The 13,504-nt window shown below is 45.1% G+C and overlaps 1 protein-coding gene across 2 annotated transcripts in view; it reads left to right on the forward strand.

Moving 5' to 3' along the window:
* Positions 1 to 13,504, forward strand: part of TTC28 (tetratricopeptide repeat domain 28) — a 78,806-nt gene that overhangs the window by 19,094 nt on the left and 46,208 nt on the right. For both annotated transcript variants that reach the window (XM_021544728.2, XM_077787206.1), the window contains exon 2: positions 12,188 to 12,335. In XM_021544728.2, the coding sequence (XP_021400403.1) occupies positions 12,188 to 12,335 (148 nt within the window). The remainder of the gene's footprint in view (positions 1 to 12,187; positions 12,336 to 13,504) is intronic.

The raw sequence follows: 13,504 nt of genomic DNA on the forward strand, positions 1-13,504 counted from the left end.
TTATAGATCAGACTTCTGTGACTAAATTTAATTACTTACAGCTGAATCCAGTGGAAGTAATAAGTTCAAAATAACCTTTGTCATGCTGCTGTGAAAGCAGCACGTTCCCAGAAAAAGGCACTTCCTAATTGTTTCATTTTTCAGAAGTTTTTTACTTTCACCTTTTCATTGTGTGGTTAAATGGGGAATGGAGCTTTGCAGGACTCTCCCACTCAATGCCATGGACTGTGATGAAGCTCCTGACTTGCCATTTCCAGGGTGTAGTGAGTCACAAATAGATGACTGCAGGAGCTTTTGTTAGCTAGACCCAGTGTGGTGGTTGTCATCTTGCACAGTGATGTTGTGGCACCCTGATTGGAAGAATATTTGGAGATGTGTGATGAGAAAGAACAGATGCCTTGAAAGATTGTCATATAATGAGAGAAAAGCTTGCAATTATTTACTGAAGTGTTAACAAAGGATGATGTTCTTGTTTTTCACTTAATTAGGCAATAATTGAATGAAAGACTGCTTAACTGATCTGCAGAAAAATTTGCTGCAGGACAGTGCAGGGACACAGTGACACTGGTGCAGCTGTGGCAGTTGTACCTTTGCTTATGTCTCTGTTTCTATTCCACTGGATAGAGACTATCTCAGACCTGCCTTTTCTGATGTTCATATGGTCTGTTAGCATGATTGATCTGTGGCTGGCTGTCTTTTTTCTGTTGCATATGCATGAGTGCACACACGTGCTCACTTAAGTGAATTTGATTTCTTCATTCTTTGTCTTTTGCCTTTGTCTGGCACGTTGTCATTTAAATGACCGGTTCTTTCTAGACTTGTAAGTGTCGCTTTCCATTTATTTTTGAAACATTTCCCTGCCTTTTTAGCACCCAGGTATTTTCTGACTCTGTATTCGGTTACTGATAATGACCAGTGCACAAATCCCACTGTATAAGTGATGACACTAAGAGCCTTTGAAAAGTTTGTTGTATTTTACAAATAATGAATGGATGTAATTAATGCCTCAGGAAATTTACTGCAATTTAATCTAGACTCTTTCATTTAAATGATATTTTAAGAGAAACATAGAAAAAATTGTTATTGTGAAAGCCAAAAGAATATGTGCAAGTGTAGTTGTATTGCATTTCATTTTTTCCTCTCAAATAATCTGATACATTACAAAATTCCTGTCAGCATAGGTGGGAAGGGGAATTCCTTAGTGACTGCTTGCCTTTTCCACAGGGAAAGCTACAGGCATGCAGCTCTGCTTCTGAATATTGCTCCTTCTTCCTAGGGAGATGCTCAGGGGAATAGCTCAGCTGGGAAGGATTCCTCTGTCATTTAAAGGATGAACTAGGAGGTAATTACTCATGCTACTGGGTCAGTCGGTATTGATGGGGGCTGTTTCAGGATATTAGTACGTGGGAACGTCTTTGATGGTTGAGAATTGATTTAAATCCTACAAGCTTTGTTGTGTGTGACCTGCCTGTGTGCTCATATTATCTAAAGCAGATTTCTAAGAAAGCAGATTGCCCAGACAGATTGAGCTGTGCTCTCTGATCCCATCATGGGTAGTTGGGTGTGGCAATTGTGGAATTCCACTTGGAAATGCAGGGATTTTTATTTGCTGCCATGCAGTTATTGATTAAACAGTTATTGATTAATCCAGGGTATGGATTGCTGCACAGGTACCTGCCCAGCAGTGAATGCTTAAAATGTGAAAAAAATAACACTAAACGAATAAAATCTGAGTGCACATAGCTACCTGGCAAGCTCCAAATGATGTCTGGGCAAAGGCTGTGCAGTGTTCATCACCTGCTCTGCTGAGCAAGTGGTTTTTAGTGGCACAGAGCTGTGGCTGGGGACTTTGAGATACTACAGACAGGTGAGCCTCTGGATCTGAGCTGGGTGAGCCTGAGTCTGGGTGACAGGGTGGCAGATACCAACCTGAAGCCAGCACCAGAGGGTTCCCTAGTCTCTTGTGCTGAGGAGCAGCATTGGGGGAAGGTGGTGCTGGGCAGCACTAAAGCAGGTTCAGACCCTCTGGGACCTCATGCATAGGGCATGACTGAGGGCTCTACACATTTTTATCTGAACTTAGTGTTTGGAAGGGTGAGTGGGTTGAGTTTTCATCACCTCTTCCCTCTGGACCCTGTTTTTTAGTCTGTTCAGACCCATTCAAGTGTCTTGAAGCATGCTGTGAGTGAACAGCTGATGACCCAGTACTGACATGGAGATAAATTATTCAGTGTGTCTTATTTGGGAATTCAAGGCTTCATGATGAAACCTACAAAACTGTATTATGCCTCTGACATTCTGCAATTTCATCACTGTAACTTCAATTATTCACTAAGCCTCCTTGTTCTCCTCCCAGCACTCTGGCAGGGCTGCAGGCCAGTGGCAAGCAGCAGGCAGTGCTTTCTTCTCTTTGTTCTCCTGCTTGCTCTTAGTACTTTGTGGGGAGACTTGCCTGGTGCTCACTGTATTAAACCTCTCACCCAGAGTTGAAATTTGTACAATTCACAGACAGGGAAGAGTCTACAGGCATCCCTATTGCTGGAGGTTTCTCAGTGAGCTGTAATTATTGTGAGCTTTCTCCTTCCCTAGAGACAGAGTTTGCACTGTGGCTGCATTTACCCTGCACGAATGCCACAGCTGAACAGCAGTGACCTGGTTGTCAGAACATCCCCTGGGAAATCCCAAAAGAGAGGCCAGTGGAAGAGGAAATTGCAGGAAATGCTTTAGGAAGGGTTTGTCCTTGGGGTTACAGCCAAGGAGGTCTGTGCCAATGGTGCCTGCCTGGTGCTTGAGGTTCTGCCTGTGCCCAGGGGCTCCTGGCTGCAGTGGAGCTGTTACCATGAGATGTTGTGTTGCAGAATGCTGTACAGATCTCAGTACCACAAGCCTCAAGCTGTTGGTTTTGTAGGGGCAGTTGCTGTGTCTGTTATCAGGAGAGAATTAACACAGCACATTCTGCTGCTGAGCAGCTCCAGTGAACTGGGACTCCCTTGTCCTCTGGCCAGGCCATGGTCCTGGAGCAGGACACTGCTTGGTTTTCTCCTCCAGCATTCCTGAACTGTGCCTCTGGAAGTGCAGGATCTCTCTTGGCTTATATGTCCCCTCATATTTGTACTTCTCCCACCTGGCACCTGCCTGCATCAGAGCCCAGAAGTAATGAGTTCCCGTGAGCTGGAAAGAACTGTGACACATCAAACATTTCTCGTTGGTTTTGGTCTCTCTGTATCTGTGTCTGAATGATTTGCAGTTTTTGTGCAGCCCCGATAACTTTTTCAGGAGTACAGGCTTGAGCTCTGCAGTCAGGCAAGCCCTGGCCTTGTGAGAATCCCTTCTGCTGAGTGTATCCTAACAGAGCAATGCTCCAATATCTGCTGGATGGAAATTTCAGTCTGTGGTGGATAATTTTAGAAAAGAGAACTGAAATTAATACTATGAACTCATTGCCTGACGAAGGAGAAATTTTCCTGTGGATGTACAGAAAAATATCTTCATTTCTCGTGGGATTCCTGGGGATGGAAAGTCTGAATCAAGGCTGGAGTCACCATACCAAGGCATGCCAAATACCTCAGAACTTAGAATATTTTCTTCCAAGCCAAGACCTTACACAAGTAATGGAGTTCACAGGATATGTGAGAAAGACCAGAACTTGTCTATATAGACACAGCTTTTGCTTTCTTTGTCATCACTTAAATAATTTCAGCCAGATGAAAAATGGACAGAATGCATGAGGAGGGAACAGAGCCTGCCCTTTACTGGCTTGCCCTGGGCACAGAACTTATGCATGGTTGTCATTAGAAAGCATGCAGCCTCTTAAATTCAGGTATGTTCTGTAGTAAAATGCTTTCTCCTGCCCACTCCAGTTATTTGAATTAAGTACAGTTGTAACTTAAAGGTTACTTAAAGGTAACTTAAAGATGTTGGAATAAGGATTTCCAGGTGATACTGCCTAGGGCAGCTTTCTGTCTGTTGAAGAGAGAGAGAATGCCTCTGCACAGGGGAACTGCTCATGTCCTCCACAGAGGAAGCCTTGCTCCATAGACACACATTCAGTAAATGGGAATAATAAGAAATTTGGCACTTTTGTGGAACTGACAGAAATCCAGTGAGTTCAATAACAAAGTTGGAAATGCAGCCAGTACTCCTGCTGTTCTCCTGGCCTGTAGGAATATAAGCTGCTAACTAGCATTTGGAACCCCTGGTGCCATTTTCTGTGTGATGAATAAAGGAAGGTAGATTACATTGTTTTCTGGTAGTCCAGTACAGGCAATGCAATGTTCTGTGTTCCTAGAGCACACACCCTTGCTGGCAAGGGAGACTGTCTTTTCTTGGGGTTGCAAAGCTGAGAAGAGCTGGGGGCTTGCTGAGAAGGGCAGGGTGCTCTTCTACTGCTGTTTTGTCTCTTTTCTGAAGGCACAAGTGGATCAGTCTGATGGGTTGTTCATCTCATGGCTGGTGCGAGCAGCCATGTGAAAACCCCAGGGATCATGCTGAAACACAGCTCTTTGTGCTTACCACTGCCTCAGGTTGGTGCCGTGCTGATGTGTGTGAGAGGGAAGAGTCCCCAGTCCTTTGCTATTCTGCCCTCAGTAGGGCTCCATTGCCTGAAGGGTTTTACAGTGTATTAGAAAATGAAAATTGCTATTTTTGGACTTGGCTGTTGCAACCCCACTGAAGAATGACACCTATTCTGGAGTCCATCCAGATACTGTTCTAACAGCAAAACAGAGAAGTGGTAGGGCAACTAAAATAAAGCAGATGTTTAGCAGGGAAATAATTTACAATTGGCCAGTTTGATGGTACCTCTTGACCCTTTCAGGGCTGTTCAATAAAACTAGCAGTTTCCATAGCAACTACTAAATTACTTGGTGCTTCAGAGATCTGTGATAAAGGAGGCGAGTCATTGTAGGGAAACATGGTGTTGATGTTTTTCCCCTTTGCATTACAAGAGTAATGATCTGGCAAAACTTGCTAAATGGGACGTCCCTGCTGAAGAATTTTTCCCACGTTCACTCGGGCCAAAGAGATTTATATGTTTAGTACTTTTGCAAATTTGATTTTTCCCCTCTTCCCTGTCATCAGCTTTGTCCTTGGCAGGCAGTGCTGGCTGGGCGCTGGCAGGGTGAGCCAAGAGGCAGGAGATGTCTGCAGTAGGTGTGTGCTGGGCTTCTCTGTCACAGCCCCTGCTGAGCACCAGGTGCTTCTCCAGGGAATATGGAACAACTCCCCACTGCAGGCACACCACCTGTGAGCACGTGGCAGTCACTGCTATCCTGTGCTCTATTTGTATTTCATCTGATTTTCATCTTCTGCTCTGCTCTCCCGGGGATTGCACTGCTCAGACTTTTTTTCCTACTTCACCAGTAAGAAAGGATGTAGCTTAAGATAAGGGTAATCTTGAGAATGGACTCATGGAGATGTGTAGTAAGGAAGTGGTTTTGGGGCTTGTTTTCTATGAAGCCCAGTGTAATTCTAGTGGCTCTCAGGATGCATTTCACTTTTCTTTGAATGTTTGGTTGCATGCAGAGCTGTTGCTCTCGTGGAGTCTGTCTGCTGTTTTAGAAAGACTGTCTGTGTTAAAATCCTGAAATGCTAGTTTAAAATATTGCACTTCACTCATTCTTGTGACACTCAAATCACCGTTTGCTGATCAAAGCTTATCTGACATCCAGCAGTTGCAGAGGTTTTGAGTCATTTGGGTGAAGTACCTTGTTGTGGTGAGCCAGAGTTGTTAAAGGGTTGTTAAATGACCTCTGCTGTATCTTGTCTCAGTGCAGACAAGAGTGTTTCCAAAACAACCCTAAAAGCTTTTCAGAGTTACAGCAATCAAACAGCAGCTAAAACCAGGAGGAGGTAGGATAATTGGAAAGTGCAAGACACACGGATTTTACAGATGGAGAGGGAAGCCAAGAGGGTCCAGTATTGGGGTCTGGAGGAAGAGTACCTGGAATGGGCAAAAGAACTAAATCTACAATTTAAATCATGGTACAGTGCTGAAAGTAAACTAAGCACCAGGTAATAATGGTGTTCAAACCAGCTCTGCCTCTGCCCCAAGCTTCCCTGAGAAGCCACCTACAGGTGTCAGCTATCCATTTAGTTTAAGTTTTGTATAATTCTGTATCTGTTAAATATCTAATAATATCTTACAAAAAATGGTGTTACTTCTGAGCAGGATGCAAGGTGGCTTATCTTTTCTTCTGCCATTTCTGAAAGAAGCTGTTTAGCCAAAAATTTTGCCAAACTGTCCCTGTTCTCCTTGTGGAGGAGCTGTAGCAGATGCTGCAGTGCTGTGCCTGTTGGCCTCAGGCAGAAGTGGCTGGTTCTGTTTTCCTTGTGCTGTACTTGGGCACTGACAAGTTGGTTGTTACTCCTCCAGAGCACTTTCCTTCCTCCACTCATAGCTGGTTCTTGCTGTTAAGTGATGCTTAAGAGTTAGCTGATAAGTACAGGAAGATTGTCTGCTGGCACCTGCTGTTAGGGAAGGAGAGGGATGTCCTCTGAAGAGGGGTTCCAGGATGTCGCTGTTGTTCCTAGAGTAAGTCTGAAGCATGTGAAAAAGGAGCAACAAGGATAAACTCTGTGAGAAGCTGGGCTGTTTACTTCAACTAAGTAAACAAAGGTTTGACTCTTTATTTACTGATTAAATTCGACTTATTTTTCGGGTGGGCAAGTGAGCTGTGCACAAAATCCCATTAAGCAGGTAGTGGAAACATAATTAATAAGAATGATTATTATGTTTTATCCAAATGCTCTTTAGATAAAGCCAGGCAAGATATTTTACACACACACCCCCATCTTGTTTTTCTCTATATGTTCCATGGGTCTTAGAGGAAATTCCCATTTCTTAGTGTAGTTCTGTAAGAGTCATCTTGGAAACAGTAGAAGATAAAGAAACAAAGCTGCAGAGACAACAAATCTGTTGTGCTGATTCTCCAGGGCAGGCTGACAGCTGTAGTTCAGGTGTCAGCCAGATGCAGGACAGTGAAGGAAAAGTGTTACCTGGGGTGCAACCTTAATTTTGGGAAGGCAGGAATTCAGCTCGTGTGGTCAGCAGCAGTATTTCTGCATGTGCTCCATGTGTTCTGAATTAAAGTGCAGTCTTCCCTCTCCTCACATTCCTGAAATCCCACAGCAGAGATTTGTCCGTATTTTTCTCTAAAATTTGGCTGTAAAACAGTTACAAGGGAAGAGGATGGATTCAACCTGGTGCTTGGCCCTGAGAAGCTGTGGCAGCTGTTCACACATTCCCTCCCTTCTGCTGGTCCCTTGCAAGCTCTGCTCAGCCGTGGGCACAGCTGGCGTGGGCAGCCCCGAGGGGCAGCGGGTCTGACTGCACAAGGGTGTTCTGCAGGCTGACAACAGACATTAAATGCATCAGAGATTATTCCTGCTGGTTTTGGCATCTCCTCCTGATCTGGCAAACCAAGGGAGCACTGCGGAAGAAGCATTTTCTGTGTGTTTGCCTTTCCTGCCCCCATGGCTGACTGTCCAGGCTGGCTGATAGCAGCACGAGGGTGCTTTGAGTTTCCTCCCCAGTGTACAATGGCAGCCTTTGTCTGAGACCAAGGTGCTTTTTTTCAAATTTTCCATGTTTGTTTGACAGGAATTTTCTGCTGCAAGTTCTTCTGATGCTGTTCCAGTTTTGTTCTTCTGTCTCTGTTACCCAGTTAATGTTGGCCAGCACTGTACCATGTCCGTGAGCCAGTGGGGTGAGGTTTGGTGGCAGAGGGACCAGGTGAGCCCTGGCAGAGCAGAGTGGCCTGTGATGCCAGTGAGGGGGATGCAGGGAGAGGCACAGGAGCTCCTGAGCAGGGAGGGGAGATCCCAAATGTAGAATCTGTTGCTGCTTAACCTGTGTGGGCAGGACCTTGACTTGGTTTTACTTGGCAAAATCTTAGGGAACTTAAATGTCCCATTCATTATTTACATGCTGTGTCTTTGTACTGTATTTTTATCTTCGTTGCATATTTTGTATTACTTATAAACCAATTACTGTTGCCTAAAACAGTTCTTGCATATTGATATCAGAAGATTTAATAAAAATTTCAACTCCCCTCTTGATACTGACCACTCAGTTATGACATTTGCATTCTAATCCTGTTTCAGATTGCACAGGGAAATCTAGTATTCATGGGCTAGACAGTTACCTAGATGGGATCTCAAATGATGAGAATCAGAAAAGCTAATAAGCATGTTTATTTGTGTTCCCGGGACACTGCAGCCATCCATCCAGTGGCAGCTCCTAGTAGGACAGAGAGAAATTATCATTTTACATTAAATTGGCTGTAATAAACACAGGTGGAAAATACTGGCGTGTGCAGAAACTACGTGGATCAATAAATTGGGCAGAAAACTTAGGACTTGTGCTTAGAATTGCAGAGAGGGGCTGTGCCTGCCTAGGCAGATGCTGACTGTGCCACCAGCTGGCCCCACAGAACTGCCCTGGCCAAGGGACGGCGCTGTCTCTGTGCTCTTCTCATGCTCATACAAGTTTGGTAAAATTATATTGAAGGTAGGAAAAGCAATAAAAAACTGTATTCCAGCTGTGAAAACATGGAATGTTTGAAAAGCATGGGGCAAGAAGGCAAGTCTATAAAAATGAGTGGCAAAACCTGAATGAGGTAGGAAGACGTATGCAACCCTTTGGGTCCTGTGCTGGGAGTGATGCCACTTCACCTCTCTGGGTTCTGTCCTGAGGCCAGCAGTTTGAGCAGCATCTGTGTTTTACATGGCTCAGAAGTCCCAAGTGCCAAATATATTTTGCCAATTAATTAATTAAATTATTTTTGCTTCCAGAATATCAACAGTGCTTTCAAAGGTATTATGGATAAAAAGTGCTACCTATTCCTTGTTGTCCCTCCTTCCCTTGGCTGTATGAAACTGGGTAAATGGGCAGAAGTGCAGCCTGTTGTGCAGAGGCTGAGCCCACCTGTCTGTGTGAGTCTGCACTGGTGTTTGATTCTCAGAGAGGTGTGGGAATGCTCACTTAACAGCCTCTCCAACGTAGTACTGGGGACTTGATGAGATTGGCAGCTTTGTAGAGCTTTAATCCTCTTCCCTTCCCAAAGGGTTCCTGCTGGCAAAAGCTGCTCTCCCTGTCCTTCTGCAGGCAGTGGGTGTGCTGGGCAGAGCTCAGGCTGGAGGGGTGGGTGCAGGTCCTGGGGACCCCTAACATGCTGGGACTCTGGAGGTGAGAACAGCACAGCTGGGTCCATCCTGCTCAAACAAGGACAGGAGAAAATAATTCCCATTGAGGGAGATGCATCTGGTGCCAAATTCCAGCTGAGAATGAGGCTTTCTTCTTGCACAGTGCCTTGTTCCTGCAAAGTGTGGTGCAGAGACTGCAGAAATGAAAGAGATGGTTCCAGCTGTCTGTATTGAGACACTGAGCATGCAGAGAGCCAGGTTAGAAAACACCTGCTGTTTCTGTCTTGTCTTTAGTGAAACATTGTCTCTCTCCATGCTTTAATCTTCTTAAAAGGAATTGATACGTTTTTCTTATTTGGGATCACTGGAAAATTAATGTAACTGTTCCTGTAGAGTGAGGACTGTAGTAGCTTCACATAAAGTGATTTAAAATTTAAAGCTTGCTCAGCAGGGGAAGGCTCTGTCTATGTCGGGACCAGGAGCTGCTCCTTGGCTCATTCCTTCAGCTGCAGCTGCTGGCTCCCTGCCTTCCCTTTTCCTCTCCTCTTCCAAAGGGTGATTCTCACCATTTCCTCTTTGCAGACTTTTCCCCTTGATACAGTGTCTTCATTCCAATGCTAAACTAACTTGTGAATACCTCTCAGGGAGGAAATAGGTGATGTGAATGCTTTTTATTTATTTAGTTAAAGGTCTGTGGAGAACACAATGTGCAGAGAGCATTCTTATATATGCTGGAAACTGGAAGAGGAAGGAAGGAAGGGTTTTTTGCAGGAGAAAAATAGGCCAAAATTGTACTTTCTGCTATGATTAATAGGGCTCTCTTTTGGCCTTTGAATGTTGTGTTTGTATTCAAATTAAGCAGTTGCCAGGGGCACTTCCAGGAATAGATGTGGGGAGCGGATAAAAGCCCTTTCCGTAAAAGATGTTCAGAATGTGCGGAACTGAACTGGATGTTTTTGGGTCTTGTCTCCTCCTGTCACCTGGAGCCCGTGTGTCTCCTCCATGTGCAGGATTCAGAGGATGGGGATTCTCATTTCTCAGCATTCAGGATGTGCCAGTGAAGCACAAGGTGCTGAAGATGCCCACACAGCACACGGAGCTCAGTGCTGCAGCCACGTGTCCGTGCCCACCTTCTGCAGAGCTGAGCCAGGCAAGCACGGCTGTCCTGGACCAAGCAGCCTTCTGGGCTGGAGAGGTCCCAGTCACAGTTGTGCTGTGTCCAACTCCCTCTCTCATCAGGCAGTAAAGAAAGCAATTAGGTGGTAATTCTGCAAAAACAAGAACTTAATAGTGTACAGCATGATTTAGGTGACAGTTCACACTCTGCTGGGAGGACTTGTGCTTGGTGGCTGCTGCATGTTGTTAGTTCTTTGTATTTTCTTTGATTTAAAGCTTCATGCTTGTAATCTAGTTAACAATGAATTGGGTTTCCAGTACAGTGGCTTATTTGGTTCAATAAGAACACGTTTATACTAAAGGTTAATGAAAAGCATTTTACTTTCATTGAATTCATTAAAAGGGATTCTACAATCAAGACTTACTAATGGAAAAGAGATTAAATATTCATGTCTCTAAATTTCTCACATCATTTCTGATTTTCCTTAATTTCTGCCTTTCTGGATTGGAATCCAAAAGTGCCTGAATGCTCTAACAAGTTCAAAAATTAAGTATAGATTTCTCCTGTTAAAGTAAAAAGACTTCCCAGATATATACCTAATGTATCTTGAGTGCAAATCTCTGTGCTATTATGGGCGAAGAGAGAGTGATGAGGTCCTAGCCAAGAGAGCCAATCTCAAGGAGCAGTATTGGTTCTTAAAGTACTTTTAAATAATACAAAAAATACTTTATCCTCTTTATTTGTGCTATTGAAATAGGCTTGAATGAACTCAAAGTGCAGCAAAATTTGCATTAGAAAGGTATTAGTTGGCATGAAGATAAAACCTGAGTAACAGGCATCAGCAGTGCTTAAAGATTCAAGACCTTTTTATAACACAGCATCCAGATGTGTGTGCTACAAATACCTGAGTACTTTGTAAATACTGGATTGTGTTTTCTGTGGTCTTTTTCCCCATATCTCTCAGGCAGCTCTGGATACCCTTTGGGCAAGGGCTTTGCTTGTGCTCGTTGTGTGAGCAGAGTGTGTGTCTGAAGTTCCTGCTTTGTGTGTAGGTTTCTGGTATGCCAGTGTGTGCAGATTTGGGAGTTATGTTTGGGAATGCTTTGCAGCTGCATATTGATGTTACTGATGTAGAAATGGAGATATATGGTGTTAGGAGATACAAGTTACTTTGAAGGTATTGCAGATTCCCATAAATCCATAAGTGGTTTTCTGGAAAATTAAGAAATGAAGAAAAATCATCTTGTAAACAGTTTCAGAATTATGAGTGTCTTGCTTTAGTCTAAGAAGCTTGTATAGATCAATGTATGCAATACACATACACACACACACATGTGTATTTGTGTTGTACATGTAGTACACCTAGCAAGTGGGAGTGGAGCAGTGCTGGACAGTGTCTGCCTCAGTGGATGTGGCTGGAGAAAGAAGGCTCAGCTCCTGGCTGCATCTTTCTGTTGTGTTTCATTGCAGCTTGAGCTTTCAGTACATTTTGGGCTCTGCTAGTGCTGGATGTTGATATTGGACTCGTTGGCAAGAGCTGATGAGAGGGGAAGTGGGTTGCTTCTTTGCTGTGTGAGCTGAGACTGGAAAGGAGGGTCTTGAGAAAAAGCATCTGGTTATAAGTAGTTAAGAAGTAGTATTTGGCCAGGTCCAAGGGTAAAGCTTTACCTTACTAGAAGTGGTCCCCAAAAGAGTTCAGAGGCCTTGCTAGAGCTCAGATGGTGATCACAGAGAGTGGGTACACGCTGGTGGTGTTCACAGACCAGGCTGCAGTGTTGGGTGGCAGTGCTTGCAGCCACGTGGCCAGAGAAGCCGGAGTGCCGTGGTGTGGCCCTGCTGTCCAGCAGCACGAGCTCAGGAGCTGTGTTATTTGTGCCTGTTTGTGCTGGCTCAGTGATGGGCATTGCTGTTGCTCTGTTCCTGCAGGCATACTTCCGTCAGGGCGTGGCCCTGCAGTACCTGGGCCGCCATGCGGATGCGCTGGCCGCCTTTGCCTCGGGGCTGGCGCAGGATCCCAAGAGCCTTCAGCTTCTGGTCGGCATGGTGGAGGCCGCCATGAAGTCTCCCATGCGAGGTAAGCACACGGGGGTTCTCAGGGCTGTCACCTGCTGCTGAGCTAGCCAGAGGTGGGAGCTTCAGTCCCAGCACCTGAGGACAGGAGAACCTGGGGGCCTGAAGGGAAAGATTTCAAGATTTGGCTTCTCTGCCGAGTCAGGAGGATGCCAAGAATGGAGCCTGAAGTTACAGGAGGAACAGAAACTATCTTTCTGGTTAATTGGGTCAGTAAAATGGTGATGGCCAGCTTGAGGAGCGCTGGAGATTAATCCAACTGGGTTTGTACAGCAGTTCCCATGGAGTCCTTGCTGGTTTTTCCTTTCTCCAGTATTGGTGCAGGCAGAGGTGTGTGCTGCTGTGGTGCTGCCTGTGTTGTTACTGGAACAACTTCCCACAGTGTTTAGGTTGGGAGCAGCACATCTGAAATGCCCCAGGCCAGTGTTTGCCCCAGAAGAGCACATCAGCAGCTTTTTTGTGGTACTGCTGTCTCTCAAAACACAGCATTCCAGAAGGCAAAAAGGCTGCTGGCTGCTCTGCTAATTCGCTTCTGTTCAAGCAGTGTTTGCAATCACGGAGACCTTGAAGCCATATGAGCTGTGCAGTGTTTTGCCTCTTTCATCGTGTCCCCGTTTCCAAGATTTTTTTCTCTAGAGGAAGGGGTTTGTCTCCTCCTAGCTCTGTGTCTCTTGCAGGCTTTGTGCTGCAATGCCCTGATGCTGTTAGTCAGGAGGGAACATGGCAATTGTCCTCCTCAGCAGATGGTGCTGGGGGCCACAGGGCTTAGGAGCCAAGGAGCACTGAAATGAAAAAATACCCTTGTTGGTATTTGCTTTTTTACAGTGTTTTTCTCCATCCTCCAAAACAAATTCATCTGGAAGTTTCTGTCCTGTACAGCAGTTACTTGGTGAATGCAATTTGATTTGCTACCCGGAGGTACTAAGGCTGCTGCTTAGAATTCAGGTTATATGGTATTCTGTGGGAGCATCCCCAAATTTGGCAGGATGCTCTCTGGCTGACTGCCCTGCAGCTGTGTATCAACTGTGCTCCCTGCTGCAGTTAGACAAATCGAAGCAGTTGGGCAGCTCCAGTGCTATCATGCCACAGGAACACTGTCTCCTGCAGAAGGAGCAGCTTCTTTCTGCAGTTTTGGTCACCTCTCTTAGCACACACCGTGTGCTTGGGTATCTG

The sequence above is a fragment of the Lonchura striata genome, chromosome 18 (genome assembly GCF_046129695.1).
Source record: "Lonchura striata isolate bLonStr1 chromosome 18, bLonStr1.mat, whole genome shotgun sequence".
Lineage (NCBI taxonomy): Eukaryota > Metazoa > Chordata > Aves > Passeriformes > Estrildidae > Lonchura > Lonchura striata.